Source organism: Natator depressus, chromosome 2, assembly GCF_965152275.1.
Source record: "Natator depressus isolate rNatDep1 chromosome 2, rNatDep2.hap1, whole genome shotgun sequence".
NCBI classification, from domain to species: Eukaryota; Metazoa; Chordata; order Testudines; family Cheloniidae; genus Natator; species Natator depressus.
The window spans coordinates 14,580,483-14,604,980 of NC_134235.1; the positions used below are offsets into that span (position 1 = coordinate 14,580,483).

At 42.8% G+C, this 24,498-nt stretch overlaps 1 protein-coding gene across 1 annotated transcript in view; it reads left to right on the top strand.

Annotated features, from left to right (window-relative positions):
* Positions 1–241: 241 nt before the first annotated feature.
* ZFAT (zinc finger and AT-hook domain containing) overlaps positions 242–24,498 on the top strand; it is a 137,769-nt gene continuing 113,512 nt past the window's right edge. The window contains exons 1-2 of the mRNA XM_074943813.1: positions 242–335; positions 16,166–16,336. Coding sequence (XP_074799914.1) covers positions 317–335; positions 16,166–16,336 — 190 coding nt within the window. The 5' untranslated portion in view covers positions 242–316. The remainder of the gene's footprint in view (positions 336–16,165; positions 16,337–24,498) is intronic.

The following is a 24,498-nucleotide window of genomic DNA, read 5'->3' on the forward strand; positions in this document are numbered from 1 at the left end:
CGCCACTCAACGACAGCTCGCGCGGCAGCGGTTGGACGGCGCGCGCCTCCTCCTAGTCCCTCCCCACCTTCCCCTTCCCCTCTGCCCTCGCGTCCTCCATGCGACGTCGCTGAGCAAGAAGCCGCCGTGTCGGACGCGGCAGATTCGCCATAATCCGCCACCTCGCTTTTCTGACCCCCCCATTAAAAATAATAATTTCACAAGGAGCGGGGGAGCCCGCGGGGCGCCCGGGTGGCCTCGTCCACTGGGACGGAAGTGCTTTAAAAAACCCCCACCGTGGCCTTATTTCACTACTACCCCCCTCCCGCGACCGACTATGGAGGCTCCGGCTGCAGGTGAGCGGGTCGGCCCGGGTCTAAATGTGAGCAGTGGGGGAGGGGAAGGCGCGCGGAGGGATTCTAGCCTGGGGAGGGGGAAGCATAAAAAGTAGTCCCGTCTTGTAGCCGTTTATTTTATGATCTATCCGCGTATGAAGTAGTTCCCGCACGTCTTATTCCCAGCGCCTGCATGGCCCCTCTTTCCTCAGCCACCGACCCCCCGGGAACTCCTCCAGTCCCCTCCCCCCCGCCCTCTGGGCCGGCCTCACGGCAGCTGGGGAGGGAAACCGGCCCCCCAGAACCAATTAACCCTTGGGGGAGCTGCTGCTCGCCAGGCCCCCCTCAGCCTGCTCCTGCCCCCCGCTAGTCAGCTGACCTCCTGCTCCGAGCCCCCGATCCCGCCCCTCCGCGCCAGAGCCTTTGGGGTGACCGACGGGCCTGCTCGCCGCGGGTTTTTTTCCCCCCTTTTTTGGGGGGGACGACGACGGGTGGAGGGGGGCAGGAAGAGAGTCTCCATGCACCCCCTCCCCGTGCCCCTCTTTGGGGCGGGAAAGGACCGGCCCCTGCCGCGGCACTGGGGCCTTTGCCTTTCCCAGGCAGGGGCCGGGGGAAGGCCCGCCCCCAGGCCGGGTGGGGCTTCTTTCTGCGGTGGGAAGTCCACATATGGGCCGGGGGAATCCCTTCCATGTGGGGAGGGGAGCGAGCCTTTCCCGTGTGTGACTTCCAAGCCCTGGCTTCGGTTCCCCCGCGCCCCCCTCTCTGCCTGTCGGAGCGAGCTGGGCCAGGAAGGGAGGGTGGAGGGGTCCTGGGTACTTCCCTGCTGCCTGGAGATGGTGGCCAGGAGCCCCTCCGCCCCTCCCCACGGTATTGTGTGCCCCACCGTATGGTGGGAAGGGGTGGACGGACTCAGGTGGCCCAGGAGGGTTTTTTGGCATATAATTTACTCTTAAGGAAGAAGTGCTGCTAAATCTCTCTCTATAAGGAAGCTTCAGTGCTGCTAGAAGTATTTTAGAGACAGCCCAGCATTGCTTACATTGAGATTCCTGAGGGTACCCGTACCTACCAAAGCCAGTGGTCTGAACCAGGGGAGCGCAAACTATGGCCCATGGACCAGATCTGGCCCGTCAGGGCTTTCAGTCTGGCCCCCGGGATTGCCAGCCCCGTGGCACAGTGGGGCTAAAGCAGCCTCCCTGGCCCCGCGCTGCAGCTGGCACCACATCCCAGTGGCCCCGGGGGAGGGGGGGCAGAGGGCTCTGTGCGCTGTCCTTGCCTGAAAGCATCGTCGCCCCCCCCCCCCCCCGCTCCCATTGGCCAGGAACGGGGAACCATGGCCAATGAGATCTTCGGGAGTGGTACCCGCAGATGAAGGCAGCGCGTGGCGGAGCCATCTGCCCCAGCCCACCCCCAGGAGCCACTGCTGGACATGCTGGCTTCTGGAGTGGCATGGGGCCAGGGCAGGCAGTGAGCCTGTATTAGCCCCGCTGTGTGCTGCTGCCACCCTGGAGCCACTCAAGGTAAGCAGTGCCTGGCCGGAGCCCGCACCCCAAACCCCTCCTGCATCCCAACCCCCTGCCCTGAGCTCCCTAACCCCCTGCCTTGAGCCCCCTGCCACACCCCTCCTGCACCCCAACCCCCTGCCCTGAGCCCCCTCCTGCACATGGCACCCCCTCCCACACCCCACACTTCCTCCCGCACCCTAACCCCCTGCCTCAGCCCTACGTTTATGGCCCTGCATACAGTTTCCCCATCCAGATGTGGCTCTGGAGCCACAAAGTTTGCCCACCCCTGGTCTAAACTGCTTAGAAGGGTGCCAGAAAAAAGCAAAAAGTAGTTTCTCATGTTCATGTGTGAAAATAACTTACAAAGGGGAATAACTATAAAATGTCCTGCTAATGTGCACTAAACTAGTGTCATTTTTTGTATTTCAAATGTCTATAAAAAAGCATATTATGGCTATCTTGTGCAAATAGCAGAATCAATCTACATAATGTTATGTGAGGGCATAGATTAAAATTGGAGATATGCCCTGCATTATGATCGCAGTTCAAGCGTGTTTGGGTGCCTTGAACTTGACTTTCAGACAACTGTTGTGCAGAATGCCTACAGTTCCAGGTGATTTCAGGTAGAATTGTGGATACTCTGCACTTCAAAAAGTCAGGTTCAAGGCATCTCAAGTAGGGTACCCAAAAATCAGTGGCCAGTTTTGAGGATGTTGGTTTATTTTCTTATGAGTGTCTTCAGTGTATTTTGCTTCAGAACGCAGTACCTTGCAGGATAGGGTCCCTAAAGTGTAGAATGCAGCACCTGTGTTTGGCCACAAGAGGTTGCTACTAGAACATGGAATATAACTTTTGTTGTCTATGAATGTAAGATAACTATAACCTTGTAGAACATTTAGTTAGATGGTGCATGTTTTTAAAAAAATATGTGAGAAAAGGTACATATAGTATAAACCAGATATTTATATCCTAGTGTAGATATTTTGTAGGCTCTTTTAGTCAGTTGTCGTAACAATAGGATCTCTACCAACATTATAATCCACTATCCAGTATACTAAGAACTTAACTGTTGGTTATGTCCCTTGATAAGTAAATGGATCTCTTTAAACTGTAGCAGTGTGCATACAGACTTGATTTTCTTGTATGAATTTTGTCACCTGTGTCGATTTCAGCCATTTTTAAAAGAATGTTTGCTACATTTGATTCCTACCTAAATTGTTTCATGGTCAGATGAAAGCAAGTACTAAGTATCAATTTGCTTTGCCATCTTGACAGGCAAAAGCCTCGCTTTCTGTATGTGATGAATAGGCCACATAAGTTTTTCATTGTTTAAATTTCCTGTTGACAAGGTATATTGTAATGCTGATTTTGAGATGTGGCATTGGAGTTTTTAGACTTGAGTCATCCTGTCCAGAGTAAACAAGTAATTAAAAAAATTTTTTTCACCCAGTTCTGAAGTCTGTATAGTTCAGGCAGAATGTTTTTTAGGGTTTTTTTTTTATATGAGAGAGACTGTACTAACTATTGGGCTACAAGTTACCTATGGGTTTTTCTTTGTTCCTCCTGTTGAAACTGTTCCACTTTGTATAAAACATTGATTGCAGCAGGGATTGGAACCTAGATATCCTAGGTGAGCATGTTAACCACTGGGTTATAGAATCATTTTCACTTTCTCTGACCCAGACACCTCACCACCTCCTCTCAGGTCTCCCACATTCCAAGGAGGATTAAGCCACAGTGAGCTAAGGTCACTTCAAGTGAGAGCATCTAGGACTTTTTGTACCTTTAGTTGATTCGTTTATAATTTTCCTGAGAGTCCCTGTGTAGATAAGCCCTAGGACTCCCAATGTAAATGTAATGTAGACAAGGCTTTTGTAAGAATCAACAGGAAATATGGCACCGTTTAGTGTCCTACAGGATGCGTAGCATCTTTAAACTTCTTGCTGAAGTTTTACTTGTGCGGAGCTTACTGATTAGAAACAATGAAATGATGATTTTCACCACACCAAAGAAAGAGAACTAAAATTAGTTAATGCCAGTATTTTCCCTCAACTTATAACTCTAAAGTGTTAATGGGTGGTGGTGGGGAGGAAAGGCCTGAAGATCAAATCTTTGGCTAAGTGTCTGCTCTTGAGGCAAATGTATGGGTAACTGAAACTCATAGTTGTTCCAAGCTCCTTTTTTGAAGGATGGAAAAATGCAATTGGCACAATTAGTTGCATTTCATCAAGATTATGAAATACTGCAGATTGTCTGAAGGTATAAAAATAAGTGCATTAGCATATTTCACAATATTTTGAAGAAAGTCTGACTTTTCTTTGTGTATCTATTTTAACCTGCTTATTTTCTGTGTGGAATACCCCTATTACACAATGACTCAGCAGCAAGCCAACAAAACCCACAGCTACATAGTAACACATATTTGAATACAGATTGCAAATATGCAGAAAATAGTGTTCCTCTCTGACAAGCCAAGAATGGTTTGCTGCCGTTTTTCTATGTCACTTTTGTTAATGCGTTCGGAATTGAAAAGGAGTAGCATAATATGTGATACTACATGTATTATAATTCTGTATATGTGCAGTTCAAAATATAAGTCTATTTACTTAACACATCACAAAATTGTTTAGTTCTTTTTATGTTCAACTAAAATTATTGGCTTGTTACTTGTTACTCCTGTGTTAAATATTAGCACGAAACGTGGATACTTCTTGTTTGAGCTAAAGTAGTTACACCAAAGAAAAAAATTGTTTATATTCATGTGTGAGTCCCCTCTCCCCCTTTTCTGGAAAACCCTGTAACGCTGCCTGCAGTGACTCAAGATCATGAGCACCAACGTCAGGGTAGACATTAAGAGCAAGGCCACAAACCCCAAATTAGTTATGAGTTCTATACTTAGGCCTTGTCTACATTGCACAGTTTTGTCATCAAAAGGCAGCTTTTGCTGACAGAACAGTGGAGGTGTACACACTACGAAGCTACTGTTGGCAGCAAAACTCTGCTGTTTTGCCGACAGAATAAAACCACCTTTAGAAGAGGCACAGAGCTTTCTGCAGCAAAGTTAGAGTGACAAAGCATCAGTGTAGATGCTGCTGTTAGTTATGTCGACATAACTGGCCTCCCCTAGTATCCCACAATGCCCACCACCGTGACCGCTCTGCTCACTGTTTTGAACTTGGCTGCCCTGCAGGCATGCGCCCCTCACCTTTCAAAGCTCCAGTAAGCTTTGGCATTCCTCAGCATGGAGAGCTCTCAGCGGTGCTGAAGATGCCGGTTATGGTGGCTGAGAAGGCTGTGGGAGAACTCGGAGGGAATCACAGAACCATCTGTATGGAATCGGCAGGCAGAGCAGACTGTTGCTGCAGGAGTGACAGGGGGGAGAGACTGCTGCGCAGTGCAGAGCCAGGGGATGATGTGAGGGGTGTTCCCTTCCCCCAGACTTGGTTGCCCAGGCTGCTGTCTGAACTTAGAGACAGCATGCTGACACACTGTCTTTCTCACATATGCGCTCCCCCCACTACAATCTCTCTCATGCTTCTCCAATACATACTCTGTTTCTGTGTCTTCCCCCCCACTCCACACACACTCCTTCCCTCCCTCCACACTTCAGTTGAAAAGCCGCTGGCAATCTGGTAGGATGCCCATGGAACAATGGGATTGAGAAACCTGCATCATGTGACGCTGTACCTGGCGCATGAGGCATTGCAAACCCTTTCCAAAGAACCCTGCAGCCAGCTGCATGGTGGGATAGCTACCCACAGTGCACTGTTCTTTGTGTCAATGCAAGAGCTGCTAGTGTGGATGCGCTCTGCTTACACAAGGAACATAGTGTGGTCACACAACAGTGGTTTAATTAAAGCAGCATAAATTTTGTCAATAAAACTCTAGTGTAGACAAGGCCTGAGATGTTCCCAACCAATTATCAAGTGTGAGCTCCTCAGGCACGATAACAATCTTAATATGGAGTCACAGACTGTCCCCTTGGATACTCCAATCTATCTTGCCACCCCCACGAGCGTACCTTTGTGATAGATGGTCTCTTACACCAAGAATAAGAGAAATATTCAGGCTACTCCCAGTCCTGAAGGACCAATCATGTACCCCATGTCGCACCTTAGATCTTACCCCAAACACAACACTTGTAGCCAATCCTATAATAAACTATATAAAGATTTATTAAATAGGAAAAGGAAACCAGAGAATTATTTACAAAGTTAAAACAGGTAAACATAGATACACAAGTGAGTTGCAATCTTACATTTAAAAAGGTAGTAAAAGCTGCTATAATCAGATTCTATATGTCCTTTAGGGCTAATTCAGGCTAAACTGCTGGGGATCTTTCTCTTATGCTGAGAAACATTTTGACCCACAAAGTCCGAGCAGCACACAAATACCAACTTCCTTTTCTTTGTAGTTTTATCCCCCTTCTGCTGAGCTCAGCTGCAAACTCAGCTGATGGGAGGAGTCCACTTGCGTGACTCACTTTCACAGGGAGGAGAGCAGAACAACAGAAGTCTTTTGTCCTCTTGTTGATAGTATGTAGGGAGAGCCCAGTTTCAGTGTGCCACAATAGTCTTTCTGGTATCAAAAAATCTTTTGTTTTGGAAAGGGTGTAACACTTTTTATTGAAGATCAGCCCTTCTTACTAATTAATATCTCTCTCCTGTGTGGTGGTTTACCTGGTCACAGAGGCTCACAATACAGCTGTTCAAATATTACCTGAGGGATACAGATGTTATGAGATTATAGAATGCCTGTGAGTTGCTGCATGCATCAGAGTCTAAACACTAAACATTCTTATAATTCAAATCCTTTTTTTAACTATCTAACACGGAGGTGAGCCAGACTGTTCCAGCTACGTATTTGTCAGTGTTCAGTTGAGACATGGGGAGCTTGGCATGAACTGGCACTGGTCTGCCAGTGTCACAAACCCCAAAATTGTAATTCTAGGTGTTTGGAGCTGAAAAGTCTCCTTTTTGTGCGTAGTTTTTACTAAAAGCATAATTTTGTAAGGAGAGCTATGTGTTGACCTTTTGATATAATGAAAAGCATCAGTAGTTATACTGCACATGAGTTTTGAACATCAATCCTTTTACGTTTATTTGCTCAGTCAGTGATCCTTCTGTTAGTGTATTATCATTTTTTCTGTTACAATGCAAAACTGCAATATGAATAATAATTCTAGCCTTGTTATGTTGTGTTCAACCAGCTGCAGATTTTAGGTCAGCAGCGATGGGTGTGTATAGGAAGCAATGCCAAAATAGCAAAGTTTTGTGTTTTTTGTAGCATGATGCAACAAAGTGTAGAAAGAAACTGATCACTTAGGGTATGTCTACACAGCAAAGAAAAACCCGTGGCTGGCCCATTCCAGAAGACTTGGGCTGTGGGGCTGTTTCATTCCTGCGTAGACTTCTGGGCTTGGCTGGAGCCTGGGCTCTAAGCAACTGGTGGGAGGGTCTCGGAGCTCGGGCTCCAGCCTGAGCCTGGAATTCTACACAGCAACGAATCAGCCCCACAGCTCGAGCCCCACAAGCCCGAGTGGGCTGGCACGGGCCAGTTGTGGATTTTTCTTTAGACCCACCCTTAGTGTTTTTACAGCTAGGCTTGCGAGAGGCTGCATTGGCATGCCCTGCTGGTAGATGAGTTATAACTGGACCATGTTGCACAGGGCAGTGTTGGTAAAGTATTCATGAGAACCCTGATATAGTGGCAGATGTTAATTTGCAGTTAATATATAGGTCTTTGTAGAATATTTAAAATTCCTGCTTAGTTGTCATACAGTGAGTTCTCTGTGCAGTACAGTTCACATGCTAAAATGTATTGTGGTGCAACTCTGTGGGATCTGTTCTTCACTCAGTCCACTATCTTAGCTTCTTTTACAGGTGTGAGCGCTGAGAGAGATTTGGAGCTGTAGCTCACGTTGAGGAACTTAGACCTGTTGGAGGAGGGATAGCAAGAATATTGCTGCCAAAAAAGTTTTGTTATGTATTTCCAATTATTTTGTGTTTGTGATTAACATTTTATTAAGCTCAGAAGCATCTCTTCTCATTCTTGGCTAATCCCACATTATTTTTAGGCTGTACTCCCTGGATGTGCATGAAAGCAAAAAGGAATTTGCGTGCAGTGGTTTTAAGGGTTTTCAAACAGGAAATCTAAAAGTATTTTTATAGGTCATTTATCTAATGATTGAATTATTGAGTGTTGTGTTTTATGTCATTTAATATGTGCTCGAAAACGTTGGAATAGAGCAAGTAGGGGTGCTGTGTCCATGCTAGGTAGCACAAGTACTTGCCTGCCTATCTCTGCAGGCTGCTGAAGGAGTGAGGAAACTGGGAGGAGCTGACCTTGGGGAATTAGGGAGGAGTAGAATGGCAGAGGAGTGGAGAGCTAGGAGGAGCTGGAAAGAAGCAAAGGGAAGCTAGGAAACAAGGTATGGGGAACTGAACCAGGGACATGGCTGTGGGATTCATTGGGAAGTTGGGAGATGCTGAAGCTGGAGAGCTGCCAGCTGTGTTGCTGGAGCAGAGATCGTTGATCTGTGGCTAAGGCCTTGTGTACACTGTGGCTTAGTTTTCACTGCCAAAAAGGTGTATGTTTACAGTGACATAACTATCTCAGTGTGAAATCCTAGGGGAGACAAGGCACTGTAGCTTTTACTGTGATGTGGTTAGGCAGGCTCACCTATGAGAGGGGCATAGTATTGACCTTGCCTGCTTATACCATGGTTAAAACTACCAAGTTGTGTCCACTAAGATTTTCCAGCAAGATAGCTAATACAGGTTAATTATCACACTGTAACATACAAACTGAAAAGCCACCGTTTTTGACACTGAAGACAAAGTCTAAGCTTTTAAGTCGACCTGCTAACTCGTACGAAAACTACAAACTGCTTTGTCTTCACTAAGATTTTAACTTGAATAAAGAACACACTTTTTGCACACTAAAGCCAAGGCATAAATGGAAGAATGAAGAAGCAGGGTTGTGGGAGGTGCAAGAAAACAAGTACCCTGTGGCAGAGTAGATGTGTAGGTGAGTGAGCATAGAGGTGTGTACGTGTAATTTAGGAGTATGTCGTTAGGTATAGAGAGGGAAGAGTAAGAGAACTTAGTAGAGGGTATAAAAGACAGTGGAACTGAAGAATGGTGTAAACTAAGGAAGGAAAGAGTTACTAAAGAGAGAAGAAAATATGGACTAAAGGAACTACAGTAGAACCTCAAAGATATGAACAACAGAGTTACAGACTGACTGGTCAACCGGACACCATGTGGAATGGGAAGTAAGCAATCAGGCAGCAGCAGAGACAAACAAACAGTAAATACTATATTGTGCCTGTATTGCATCTTAAAGGTAGGCACATCTGTGCTGCCTGTCCCCGCCCTCTACTCGCCACATGGAGGGCAGCCACTTACAGGTAGGAGGTGAAGATGCTGAATTTCACAGCACAGCTGTGAGCCCTGGAGCAGGCAGAGGAGGATTAGTGCTGGGGATGAGTCTGCAGCTTTCCTGTAATCCGGGGTGCAATTCCCTCCCGGGAAAGAAACTTCATGAGCTTCTGCTGGAACCTGGCCTGGAATGTTTGCTGCTGGAGCCCAAGTTCCTCCCTGCATGCTCCACTCTGGAGGAGCAGCTCAGTTTTAAAGGGCCCCAGCCTGCACCGAGTGCCCACTGATGCCATGGTGTCCCAGGGTGCCTCACTCATTACCCTTGCAGCCAGGGGATAGAACCAGCTGCCTGTGCACACCCCCCATCGCCGGGCAGCCACTTACAGGTAAGAGGTGAAGATGCTGAAGTTCGCAGGCACAGCAGTGAGCCCCCACTCTGAGCAGCCCTCCCTGAGGAGCATAAACGTCTTGTTCAGAGTTACGAACATTTCAGAGTCATGAACAATCTCCATTCCTGAGGCGTCCATAACTCTGAGGTTCTACTGTATACAATACAATTGGGAGGAAAGACACAAAGGTATAATGTGATCTTGGGCATGTGCCTAAGTGCATGTATGACCAGGGTCTTAATCCTGAGATTAACTTTGCATTTAATTATGGAGTTAGAGTTGCTTTTGACTCCTACAGAACTGCAAGAAGTATTGTTAGATATATACCTTTTAAAATATTGGCTGTGTTGATAATTTTAGGTAATTGCTTGGGATACATATTACCATGATTTGTTTGATGTATTGGTATGTGTACAGGTCCAGCCTTATGGAAAATGGCACCCTGGGCGAAGCTGGACGTGGAGCAGGGTTGGGGGGTGGAGCTTGGCTGGGGGCAGAGTGAGGCGGGGAAGCGGGGGCTAGGAGCAGGCAGGCGGAGTGGAGGTGCAGGTGGAGTGGGTGATGGGGGCGGACTGGGGCTGGAGGTGGAGCTGGGGGTGAAGCTGCAGGGAGGGGGATGGAGCAGAGATGCAAGCAGCGCAGAGAATGGGGGCGGAGTGGGGCTGGAGATGGACTGTGGCTGTGAGCTAAACATGCCTCGGGTGGAGCCAGACAACGGCAGCAGGGAGGAGGGGTAGTTATTGTAATACCCTCTTGACAGCACAACCCCCCCCCTCATGGCGCCCACGTTGACTACTAAGGCTGGCCTTGTATGTATGTGTAAGTATATATAGAGATAATATACCTCTTTCTTTCTGCCAAGCAACAGCCCTGGACGAGTTTAATTTCAGTGAGTTTTTTCCCATATACAATATTTTAAAATGGTTACAATTTGGTTAAAAAAAATTTTCTGGACTGTTCCCATCAGACAATCACCGTGACAGTCTAAAAGCATATTTTCTGATCTTATCTCAACCATGTTTTTTAAAATTAAGCTCTGTTGAAGCTTTGAAAAGTGTTGAGTGTTACCTGTTTGAGACAATTTTTTTGTGGTGCTGTAAATCAAAAGGTAGGGAAGTTGTCTTGTGGTTAGTGGAAGGGACTGGGAGAAGGAAGCCTGGGTTCTGTGCCAGGGTATGCAACTTGCTGTATAACCTTGGGAAAGTCACTTAATCTCCCCGTGCCTTATGCTTGATCAGTAAAATGGAGGTATTTTTCAGACATTAGCTAATTAAGCCTTACCACATCTCTGGGAGTTAGGAAAGTGCTTGAGATATTTGGAAGAATAATATGAAGACAAAGTATAGAAACAGCTTGTTTATAAATTGTATTTGTTACTTGCTTAATTTGTAATGTTGGGTGTTTTGGAGGAAGGTTGTTTTTTGTTTTTGTTTTTTAATTCATTTTGTCAGTTTTTTCATTTAAAATTCGATTAAAATTTAGGTTTACGTCACTTGAAGCTTTTTGATTATTAAAATAACACAGCTATCAAATATATTTATAGCAAACTGAATACTTCTTAATATTTTGGCTGATAGTCATATTATTTGTTTACCGACATACTTAATTGATTTACGGTTTCTTTGATTCTCTGCATACTTAATTTCTGTCTAATTGCTCTGTTGACTTCCCACCTAATTAATTATCCACTGCTTAATCATTGATTCTGTGCAGACTTAATTGACTTATTGCTTATTTGATGCATTACACTTAATTGACTATTTAATCTCCCTGTTTCTTCACCACCTAATTAGCACCTGGTTGATCAACTGTCAGTTACTTACTCATCACCTAATTGGTTAAGAACTATGATCACCACACTTATTCTCCTGCTGCCTGGACCGTGCCCTCCTCCTCTGCCCATTCTTCCTAACATTCTCATTGTTTTCACTTCTCTACTCCAGTTTTATTGCCTTATATTTCCCTTCTTAATTCACATCCAGCCTCTGCATTCTACTCTCCTGGATATTCTGTATCCACAAAAAGAACAAGGAGTCCGGTGGCACTTTAAAGACTAGCACATTTATTTAGGCATAAGCTTTCGTGGGTAAAAAACCCAGATGCATCTGAAGAAGTGGGTTTTTTACCCACGAAAGCTTATGCCCAAATAAATTTGTTTGTCTTTAAGGTGCCACCGGACTCCTCATCATTCTACTCTGTGACATTTCCCCATTACCACAATCCACACTCTTCATTGCCACCCTTTCTGTCCTTTGGCTCCATATATTCCAACTTTTCCTTTACTTTATGGTGTTGGTACCCTTTTTATTATACCATGTCTGATATCATCTTGTAAGCTCCTTGGGAGAGACACTGTTTTTTATTATTATTGCCAGACACTTATTTCACTTTTGGGTTTCTGTAAAAAATATATATATATATTATTTGACTGTTTGCTTATGCACTCATTAGTCTTCTATTGGCAGCTGGTCACTCTGCCTCTAGCACTCTTGCTGTTAAGAGTGAGAGGGGAAAAAGATGACCCCAAAGACACTTACAAGGAAAATGTAAGAAGGGATGAGGAGGCAGTGGAAAGTGGGCCAATCAGTCAGTTTTTCCTTTCCCCAAAGATTCAGGAAGGGGAGAGCAGACCAAATGGAATCTGAGTATCAACTAGAAGATAATAAGACTCCAGAAAATGAATGTCATCTGAATACTGGAGCATTCATCTCTCTCTAGTAGCCACTGCATATTAACTTTTTCATTTTTGCTTAATGTTCATAGGTATTTTTACTCTGCATAGCATGAATCTTAAATACATATTTACATTTAGGAAGAACAGTTTTGACCTGCTGAGTAAATAATATGCTTCATCTTATAAAATGAATACATATTAAGCAAGTAGAGTGGAATCTATTCAAGGAGCATTTCTGTCATGTACATAATATGCATTTTTAAAAATTGCCATAATATATATGTGCCCAAGACTGCAGAATGGCTGGGAAGGAGCCATACTGATCTTTTGAGAACACATTATGTACTTAAAATAACAGCTTACATACATAATTTAATGAAACATAATTTTAAGAGTTTTCCTGCAACATATGATGTTAAAGGAATTGTAGATGTATGCTCTGTGCATTAGTTTGAGAATAATACATCTATCTCAAAGACAAAACGAGAGGATGCTGTCATTAAAAAAAAAAACAAACAAAAACCCAAACACAAAAACAAAACAAACACAAAAAAACCCCTGCAAGAGTAAAAATAATGCACACAAGTCCAGCAGCAGAGGGGAGGCTATCAAGTTTATTGCACTGAATGCAGCATGTATGATACTCCTGGGGGAATTCTGTGCCACTGCACAATGCAGAATTTTACAGAAATTAATGTTTTTGGCCCATCATTTCCTTTCCATGACATAAATGGGCTGCAGTGCTACTGGCTACCACTAGGGTCCGCTGGACCCAGGAGAGTGCAGCTTGCACATAGAAGACATTGCGGGGTGGGGGTGGGGGGTGGAGATGGCGTGAGAGTAGAGAGTTCCTGGTAGCTGCAGTTACCCACATGCCCTGAGGGAAGGGAGATGGTGGCAGGCAGGAAACTCCACACAAGCCTGGGACCCAGCAACAGGCTGTTTCTCCCTCTGGATCCCTGGGTGGTAGGGGAATGGGTGTCTGGGATGGGGGTGGGGGTCACGGCTGGGCTTGGGGGGACAGAAGGGGGTTGTTGACTGGCCTGGGGAGCCAAGGCGGGAGGGAGGCTGGTAGCTGGGCTTGGGGAAAGGGGGGGGGTGGCTGTCTGGCCTGGGGGGTCTACGTCTGGGCTCTGGAGGGGTGGGGGCTGCTTCTCTGGTCAGCGGGGAGGCTGTGGCTAGACTCAGGTGGAGGGGTTGTGGGTGTTTGACCCCCTGGCTGGGCTCAAAGGGCGGGGGGGAGGAGGAGGAGGAGGGAGAGAAACAAGAACTGGGTTGTCGTAGGGGTTTCTTTAACTCTCTACTCCTGGGGGTATTTTTCTATTTGTATTGTTACAGACATACTTGCTAACAGGTATTTTGAAATAAATTACCAAAATAATTGAAACTGATGTGATTATGTAGTGTTATTTTGACAAATAAAATTTGCAGAATTTTAAAATATTGGGTACAGAATTTTTAATTTTTTGGCACAGAATTCCCCTAGGAGTAGTACAATTACTTGCCTTGTGGGCAGGTGTCATACGTGTGCATTTGTGCAAGTAGCTCATGGCCCTAAGAGACTGAGTATGGGCTCCTGAGACCAAAGTGATGGAACTGGCAGAATTAAGGGAGACAGAGAAATACATAGGGGAGACTTTCTGGGACACAGCAGAGCAGCCCCACCCCAATCTGATGTTCTCTATGCTTTTGAAAAGGATGAAAGTCTTGGGGAAGGTGAACATCAAGCTAGAGTGGAGGGAAATCATCCCATAGTTGGGACCCTCCTTCCAGATGATTTTGTGGTATCCTCTCACACTGAGGATACCTCTCCAGGGGAGGGAACTCCTGTTATTAGGAAGAGCCAGGTAATAGTAATGTGGGATTCAGTGATTAGAAATATAGATAGTTGGGTTTTTGATGACCAGGAGAACCACATGGTGAATTGCCTGCTGGGTGCAAAGGTTGCAGACCTCTTGAGACATCTAGACAGGCTTATGTACAGTGCTGGGAGGAACTGGTGGTCGTGGTACATGTAGGACCAGTGACGTAGAGAGAGGTAGGAGAGCGGTCCTGGAAATCAATTTTAGGCTGCTAGATAAGAGACTGAAGTCCAGGACCTCCATGGTAGCATTCTCTGAAATGCTTCCATTTCCATGCGCTGGGCCAGTTAGATAGGCAGAACTGCAGGTCTCAATGTGTGGATGAGAGGATGGTGATCAGAGGAGGGATTTATGTTGATTAGGAAGTGGGGAACCTTTTGGGAAAGAGGAGCCGATACAGGAAGGCTGGGCTCCACCTAAACCAACATAGAACCAGATTGCTGGCATGTAAAGTTTAAAAGGTCATAGCTAGGTCCTTACCAAATTCAGGGTCCATTTTGGTCAATTTCATGGTCATAGGATTTTAAAAATAGTAAATTTCATGATTTCAGCTATTTAAATCTGAAATTTCCCGGTGTTGTAGTTTTAGGGGTCCTGACCCACAAAGGAGTTGTCAGGGGGGTTGCAAGGTTATTGTACGGGGAGTTGTGGTACTGCTACCCTTACTTCTGTGCTGCTTCTGGCGGCGGTGCTGCCTTCAGAGTTGGGCAGCTGGAGAGCGGTGGCTACTGGCCGGGAGCCCAGCTCTGAAGGCAGAGCCGCTGCCAGCAGCAGTGCAGAAGTAAGGACAGTGTGGTATGGTATTGCCACCTTTACTTCTGAGCTGCTGCTTGCAGAGCTGGGCCCTCAGTCAGCAGCCGACACTCTCCAGCCGCCCAGCCCTAAAGGCAGAAGCGCAGAAATAAGGGTGGCATGGTATGGCATTGCCATGCTTACTTCTGCTCTTCTAATGGCGGGCACTGCCTTCAGAGCTGGGCACCTGGCCAACAGTCGCCACTCTCCGGCCACCCAGCTCTGAAGGCAGTGCAGAAGTAAAGGTGACAATACCACAATTCCCTCTAAAATAACATTGTGACCCCCTGCAACTCCACTTTGGGTCAGGACCCCCAATTTGAGAAACTCTGGTCTCCCCCGAGAAATCAGTATAGTACAGGGTAAAAGCACACAAAAGACCAGATTTCACTGGGGGAGACTAGATTTCATGGTCCATGATGTGTTTTTCATGGCCGTGAATTTGGTAGGGCCCTAGTCATAGAGGAATTTTTAAAATAACAGCTAGGGGAAAGCTGAGTGGTATGGAGAAGCTCATGGGATGATCAATGGGACATGATAATACCAGGGTACAAAATATATAGGAGTGACAGAGTAGGTCTCACGGGAGGTGGATGGGGAGTGACAACTGTATGTGAAAGAAAACAGAGTCAAATATGGTAAAAATCTGAAATGAATCACACAATACCATAGAGCTTGAAAAATGTACCGAACACCTACCAGTTGGAAGGTGAGACTTACTAGTTAGAGGCAGATACAAGGGATAAGTGAGTGGGAGGTGAGGTCCAGGTGCATAAACCCGGTGTGATGCTCAGCTTCCCTTGCCATACAGAGCTGTTAACTGAGGGTAAGATGCTGGGATATTTATCAGGGTGCTGTCGCTGGAATCTGTTCAGGACACCATCTTGTATCATCTTTTGACTAGTAGGTGTCTGATAAGCTTGAAGTGGAATCCCACAGTGATACTGAAAAAGAAAAGGAGCTTTTCATTCTTTTGCCCCTTGGAAAGTGTGTGTGTGTGTGTGTGTGTCCATCCATATCTCTCTCCTGGCTGTGAGGAGATGGAGGGGAGGAAGTGTTCTCCTTTACTTTGCTCTTGACTTACCTAATGTTGTTTTCTATAAAAAATACTAATTTAAAACTATAATGTAGTTCTCCTCGCAGTTGATGATTAGCTGGTTTGGGTAAAAAAAATTAATCTGAGTGACTAGTAGGTTTTTAAGTAAACTGTTGATGTCAGAAATGTTAATGATTCTCTCTCTATTTTTCAGGAATCAATTCCATCTTCATGTGTAAACTTTGTAACTTATTTTCACCGAATCAGTCAGAACTGTTGTCTCACGTCTCTGAGAAGCATGCAGAAGATGGGATTAATGTGGATGACATTGTTATTCCTCTCAGACCACTTACAGCACCCGCAAATACAAGCAAAAGTGGAGAAGGTACTGGCACAAACTGACAGGGATGCAATTTCCAATTACCAATTTAATTTAAAAAAATATGTGCTGTGATGACCAAACTGTGTATAATTACATGATTTGTTTCTGTAGAGATCAGTTTTCATTACTTAAAACTGAGTTTTGTTCAGTACAAAATGGATAGGAAAAGGGACTTGGAAAAACTCAGCATGTGCTACATGATGATTATATTGGTTTATTGATTTTAAATGTCAAGTGTTTCTGAGCCTTCTTCCTGAAGCTTTAATTTGGAGCTTTGTGACTAACATTGTCCAGCACTAACGGTGGAAACAGTTAAGTTTGCCTAGACAATCAGCCAGCATATCAGAAAAAAAGCATCTGCAGACTTTGCCAAGGTGGCTGAATTGAATGTTGCCTCAAGATGTCTGTCTAACTCTGTGTGATTTCCATTTCAGATATCATCACTCTATGCAAAGATGGAAATAGCATGATTCATAATTTATAATTGTGCATAGACACTAGTGCTATTAAATTAAGCCATCCAATAGTCAAAGGTTGAATTAGTTACACAAAATAATTATCATCAGCTACCCATGGTAATAAATGTAATTTCCTCCACTGCTGAGAGTAATTGCAAATCTTTGTGATAATGTGGGGGTTAAAATAATTCAGATTTCATGATAGCACGTTCTTTCTTGAGCCCTAGCGGACAACTGTTTTATATTTTTGGCTAATTGTTTATTTTACAGAACTACCAAGATTTTGTGAATACCTGGTCATGTGATTGCTAAATTCTATCCAGAGTATATAAAAACATATTTTTTAAAAAACATACTGAAGCCAGTTTAAATAATACTTTTCATATCTATAGGATATGCATATGGTAGGTCTTCATTTACTAACTAGCAGTCTGGATTGATGGCTTTATAATTGGGTTAAATCTACACAGAATGAAGATCTCAGGCATGCAGAATACATCTTCCTCCTTCATAGTTTTGTTCCCAGTAACTCTTCACAAATTGTAGATAGTATCTCTGAACACAGTGAAACTTACTTCCATTTTACAATATATATGTATTTTTTAGTATTTAGTTTTGTGAACTTTTTTTTGCATGTGTGGCAGGGACTGTCTGCATTTTGTGTCTTGTAAGGAGCTAAACACACTGTCAGTGCTTAACAAATAATAAATAATAAATAAATAAAGAGGTATCAGACTTATGCAGCTTTACTTAAGAAATGTTGCCATCACTACTTTGCATATCTAATTATGATGAAAAGTAACAGCTGTGCTATTTTTTAAAGTTGTCGTCTCATAAAGCTGTCTGAATAATTCTTTTCTGTTAGCCTTAATTTGCTTTGTCTAGACCATATGGCTGCAGCTTTTTCAAATTACATATAATAACTCCTACCACCCATAAGAATATTTCAGTCTTATTAACTGAGTTCCCTACAACTTAAAGATTTTCAACCCATATAAGTATTTGCTCCTCTACTGTAGATAGCACAAGCTTTTTGTTGTAGTTTTCAGTAGTCTGTTGGAAAATGTAGGATATTTATTGCACTCTTCACTGGAGTGAGGTAAGGGATTTTGTGGGAAATATTCCTTCATGACATTACATTTTCCTTTCCTGTAGTGAAATCTACAGTGGACAAGGGAGTGAACATCTTTTTTCTTATAAAATTCTGCTCAGTCAGGCCTGATGTGCTTCTCTTCTATGTACTTCAGCCAGGTTAATACTATAACAGATGTGACTGGGTATGACTGAAGGCTGGTCATCTAGAAATGACAATCTCTTTTAAGTGCTTGTTGAGTGGTATACAACAACATTGTATTTTGCTAGACAGCGTGGTCTGCATTGTAAGAATAGGAAAAAGCCAAGGTTATTACAGGTGCCTGAGTTGGTGAATGTTGAGGTTTTATTGGAGTCCTCTCTGGAGTATGTACCTTTTAGGAGTTCTATCTGAGGAATAATTAATGTTTTTGTAGCATTATGAAACTGTAAAATACTAGGTAAGTACTAAATATTATTATTATTATTGTTACTCCCTATCTCAATTTTATAAGATATACATGCTTTTAGTAGTTAGATCATGCTGCCTTCAACAATTAGTTTTATCTTAACCATTTTTATCTTCAGTAATACTGATTTTACATTTTTATATCACTTCTTGTTCAAATGGGTCCCAATACCCTTTGACAAATGTTGCTACTGATAATACAGATTACTCATAAATATTGCTGTGTCCAACACTGAAGCACAGACATCTGACGTGGAAAGTGGCAGCCATTTAAGTAAGCCTGCATGACAGATTAGGATACACTGCTTCTTTTGAATGCAACACCCTCTCTAAACTTATCTTTAAGGCCACCATCTTCTAGCTTAGTAGTTCTCAAACTTTTGTACTGGTGACCCCTTTCATGTAGCAAACCTCTGAGTGCGACGCCCCCCCTTATAAATTAAAAACAATTTTTTATATATTTAACACCATTATAAATGCTGGTTGCAAAGCGGAGTTTGGGTTGGAGACTGACAGCTCATGACCACCCCATGTAATAACCTCATGACACCCTGAGGGGTCCCAACCCCCAGTTTGAGAACCCTTGTCTAGCTCTATGGGAGAGGTATCATGTATGTATTTGCTGGTGCTGTGGGGCCTCTGTTCTTCTGCAAATATAAATATTAAGTTATAAGAATAAGACAAGCTTTTCCAATTGAAACTCCAGGGGAAATTTAGATGAGGCAGAACACATACTGCCCACATTGGAATTTGGCCAGGATTCTTGAGTTAACACTAATAAACTTACAAAAAGTGCAGTGCAATCTTCTTCTAGCAAAAGGTCAGGGCCTCTTATTTTTTGTCTCATTTGAAAGACACCCTCTGCCCTTCTAACACCATGCTGAGGTGTTTGTTCATACCAACTCAAGAAAGAATGCCATCTCATGAATCACCAGGATTGTTTTCTACGCTACCTAACCCTGGTTAGGCTGAGATCCTTGAACTGCCACTGCATCAGCATGGTTGGTGGTATAAGGGGATGCAGGTTCAGATTGTCACTACATAATCTACATATTACATAGGATTGAAAGAGGGGTGAGAGGTAGAGAGACAGAAGGAATGAAGAATAAACTGATACACCTAAAATGTACAATCTTTTCATCCATTCATTAAACTGTCCCCCACAGAATAAAAAAACAAACCCAAAACTTTTCTCCCAAGACTTCTGCTCTCTGATGCACAACTGATTTTTCATTAAACTTTTCTGTTAAGTTGTATGGTACCATGTAATTCTGTGCTAAAATACACGCCTGTGTACAAATTTGCCACATATATGTAGTCAGCCGCATAGCCAGGTGGAGGGAACAGGGGGAGCAATCCAAAAAAGAGGAGCCACCCGCTGCGGTGCTTTTACTCACAAGGCGGCAGGCCCTCACTTGCTCTGGGTGTCTTTGGCGGCACTGAAGGTCCTGCCACTGAGGTGCCGCCAAAGACCCGGAGCGCTGCCGGGTGAGTACATCCAAAATATTTCACTATTGAGTGGGTTGGGGGTGGGGGCAGGGCTAGTCTTGGAGGTAGTCAGGAGGGCATGTTGGTGTCTCTGGATTATTTTTTGCAATACAACACAAATAATTCCTGGACTTTTTACAGTGCTCTGTATAATATGAGTCTGTACTAGGGAAACTTCAAGGGAATAATTCTAAAAATTTTTCTGAACAATAACACAAGGGGATCATCAATAGACATATTTTGGACAGCACTGTACACATGTTCTGAATTTTTTCAGGTTTCAGAGTAGCAGCTGTGTTAGTCTGTATTCGCAAAAAGAAAAGGAGGACTTGTGGCACCTTAGAGACTAACAAATTTATTTGAGCATAAGCTTTCGTGAGCTACAGCTCACTTCATCGGATGCATTCATTCAATTTTTTCAGACAGTTGATCATTAAATTGACTCATTTTAAGAAGCCTGTGTGAATAATTTCTGGAAAACAGCAGTCTAAAAATAGTTTCATGTAGTTTATTCCATTAGTCTCTTTTTAAGTGTCATCTTTTTTTTTTTTTTTTTTTGGTCTGTGGGGATTTAATTATATATCATGGAATGTCTTCCCAACATGTTCTCATCTGCATCCAATACTGATCAGCATGAAGATTGCTATGGAGAAGCTTGTGGTGCAGGGTAGAAATAATCAGAAATAGCTATGGATTTTTAATGACATATTATTGGGGGTATTTTAAGGGATGCCATTGTCTTGATTTTTAAAAAAAATTACTAATTTAAAAATGTTCCAATTTCTCATTGAACACCCTTTAAATAAAATGTCCTGATTTTAAACAAATAAAATGTTAAATGATCTCTCTGTTCCCCTGTTGATATTAAGTATCTTTTATGGCAAGGGTTAAAACTTGACTGACCTTTATGCTGTTGGTAGAATGCAACTGACTCTACATAAAGTGATGTCAAATGCACAGAGGAAAAAGATTTTCTATTTTTGTTTTTATTTGTTATAGCAATGTCAATGTAGGTGCAATATTATGAATGGTAAAGGGCCAGTGTGGTCAGAGAGGCATTTGGAATTTTTGTCTAAGTGACTGCAGCATTATTCAACATCACACTTAGAAAAAATAACTCATACTGCGTAACTGTTTGAAATACAGCCTTTTCAGGAAACAGTAAAGTGGAAAGGGAGAAGAGGAAAGCTCTTACAGGCAACTAAAGCCTCTCAGAATTTCCAGGTCATGATTAATTCATTTAAACCAAAATTTGTGAGAGCCCTCATGTTCCAGGGTATTCTGCTACCAAGAAATTATCAACAAGCCCCATAAAAATATTTGGGAATCTCTGCAAATCAAGCCCCATCTCCTTTGATGGGGAAGGGACGTTGAAGCCTCATTTGGAGGGAGAGTGCTTGACCTTACCCACAAACGCCTTGACTCATGTATCAAATCATTACCTTAAAGGCAGTCCTGCATTCCAGAGGCAGGAACTACTACCAGACCTCTAAAGAGTTAGACTACTTAGTATCTTAACTGTTGTTTCATTTTTTTAAAGTAAATGTAAATTTAAAGAAAGCAGAGAGAATAAAATACATCTCTTAAAATGTTAGTCATCCAAGAAGAGTTGTCCCTCTTCTACCTATTGCTTGTCTCACTTGATTTCTTTTTGGATAACATGCTTAATAAGGTTTTGTATAGTATCCTGAAGGTGGTGACTGTTATGGAAGAACAGTAAAAGCCTTATGGAAAGAGAGAAATGTAGCTTTATTAACATATTAAATCTCTGGACTTACTTATTTCATAGTAACCTGAGCTTTATCCAAATCTATGCTCGGTGTGTTAGGTTTGACACATTAGGCCCATGAAGACCTTTTTATCAATAGATACAAGAAGAAATCTTTTTTTTTTTTTGGGCAGCATGTTAACGTGTTTAACTCAAGGGGCCAAATACTGATGGCTACACTTGTCTCAACTGACATGACCATTAAAGGTTGTGTGTGGAGGTACATGGAAAATTTTGAGGGCCTCCAAACTGCCTGTCTTTTCTTGACGTCATTTTTAATTACTGGAAAAGCTATATTTTTCACTTGATTTGGATAACCTAAACCTTCAGAACACAGATGGTCAAGGGCTGTTGAAGGTAATGTGCAAGAGTAATTTTTTGTCCTATTTACAAGGAGGTTTTCTGGGCTGTGCTTAACATCTAATGCTTGAGGTACTCAGTGAAAACTTTACTGTATTCCTTAAACAGTCAAAACTGCAACTAGACACAATGTTTTCCTCTTCCCTTGAAAATAGTAAAATGATTACTGCTACCCTGTATTTCCTTCCTGCTCGTTCGGATTTTGAATAAGATGCCTCCTTTTCCTTCCATAATTTCTTGTTCTTTCTTTCCCTCTTCTCTTCCCCCATTCTCTCCCATTCTATGTGACTTCATTTATTAATTATTTTTCATAATGGCCTAGATTTACCTACTTCATGAGATTTTTGCCCCATGTGTTTGAAAATCATCATGACTGTCCTTTTAGCATCTCCTTTTTATGTCATTTAAGAATTTTACATTTACATGTCAGTCTCAATTTTTCACAAAGAGGATGGGCTTTGGCTTAAACAAATACTTGATAAAGAGCTTTAGACAATCATCTTAGTTATTAATACCACTTTGTGAAAGTTCTTGGAAGGAGAGCAGTGGAAATCGAAATTTCTCTGTAATGAGCTCAGTTCAGATTTAACTTTTGGAACGTATTTTAGCTTGAATGATACTCAAAATGTCCTAATTAAAACCATTGGAATGGCAGTAACTGATTGACTACTTTGCACTTCTCCTTCTGCAACCACAAAACTTCTATTTTATGGCTTTTCCCTCTGTTTTGATCATGTACAGCTTCAAAGAAGAGGTGGAAAGAGAAATAGCAGTAGATGTGTAAAATTCCAAGCAGAATAATCTAATAGATTATTCCTTTTTTTTCACAACAGCATGAAGAGAATAGCAAGGTTTTGAAACGTATCTAATTTAGACACTTAGAATTAAAGGTCCTCTCCAGTATTGCCTCCATAAATGTGTCTTAAAATCCTGCATGCATCTTTTTTGTTTGCTTGCTTTCCCTGAACACTTAAGTAAGATTATTGGCAGAATATAAGATTTTTTGGGTGCTGGTTCATTGTTCTCTTCTCTGTGATATTTTAAAGATCACTGGCTGTGCTTTTATGCCGCCTTCATTGCATTTGTCACAAGTCAAAGTTACTGTGTGCTATAATAAAACTCTGAATAGTCTTTTAACCCTTCCGTTAATTCCAAAGTGCTGAAGAAGGCTCCACCTGTTGTAATGTTGATTCTAAATGGCACAAGGTGAACTCTTCCAGACACATACCTGATTTTTCTATAACTTTCAAGAACCTTTCTTGTCTGGTCCATGAATCCTGCTGAGAAGTACAGTAGATAGAGGGTTTTTTGAGTCTGATTCTTCTCCAGATGCTCCTGCCGTTATATCCAGAGTCCTCTGAAGATCCAGTTGGGATATAGCACCCTATCATATGCCCCTCCTCTCTGTTAGCATCAATGTGGGTAATCTCACTTAGTGTCAAGCTAGCCCCACTATTCTGGGAAAAGAAATAGACAACCTAAAAATATAAGTGCTGCCATACTGGGTTAGATCATGGTCCATCTTGCTCTGTATCCTGTCTCTGGCAGTGGTCTATACCAGAGCTTCAGCGGGAGTGTACAGAACAGGATAATAATGGAATGCTTCACCACTGTCTTCTACTCCTTCAGGGAGTCAGAGGTTTAGAGTTGCCCTGAGAATGGGGTGGCTTTGCTGACCATCTTTGGTAATTGACCTGTCCTCCGTGAATTTAGCTGTGCTTAGTTTTTTAACCCAGTTATACTTTTGGCCATCACAACATCCCATGGCAATGAGTTCCACAGGTTAGTTGTGTGTTGTGTGAAAAAGTACTTCCTCTTGTTTCTATTAAACCTGCTGCCTGTTAATTTCATTGGGTGACCCCTGGTTTTTGTGTTGTGGAAAAAAGGGTAAATAACATTTCTATATTCACTTTTTCCACACCATTCATGATTTTACAGAACTCTGTCGTATCCACCCTTAGTTGTGTCTTTTCTAAGATGAACAGCACTAATCCTTTTAGTATCTCTTTGTATGGAAGCCTTTCCTTACTTTAACCATCTTTGTTGCCCTTCTGTGAACCTTTTCCAGTTCCACTACATCCTTTTTGAGATGGGGTGTCCAGAACTGGACACAGTATTCAAGGTATGGGTGCACTGTGGATTTATATAGTGGCATTATGATATTTTGTTTTCTACGTATCCCTTTCCTAGTAGTTCCTAGAATTCTGTTAGCTTTTTTGACTGCCGCTTTTTTGACATTGTGGATATGTAGTCAGAGAACTGTCCACGATGACTTCAAGATCTTTCTTGAGTGGCAACAGCTAATTTAGACCCCATTGTTTTGTATGTATAGTTGGGATTATTTTGTCCAACATGCATTACTTGCACTTATCAACATTGCATTTCATCTGCATTTTGTTGCCCAGCCACCCAGTTTTGTTAGATCCTTTTTAACTCATTTCAGTGAGTTTTGGACTTAACTATCTTGAATAATTTTGTACTGCGGCAAGCTTTGCCAGTTCACTGTTTACGCACATTTCCAGACCATTAGTGAATCTGTTGAACAGGACTG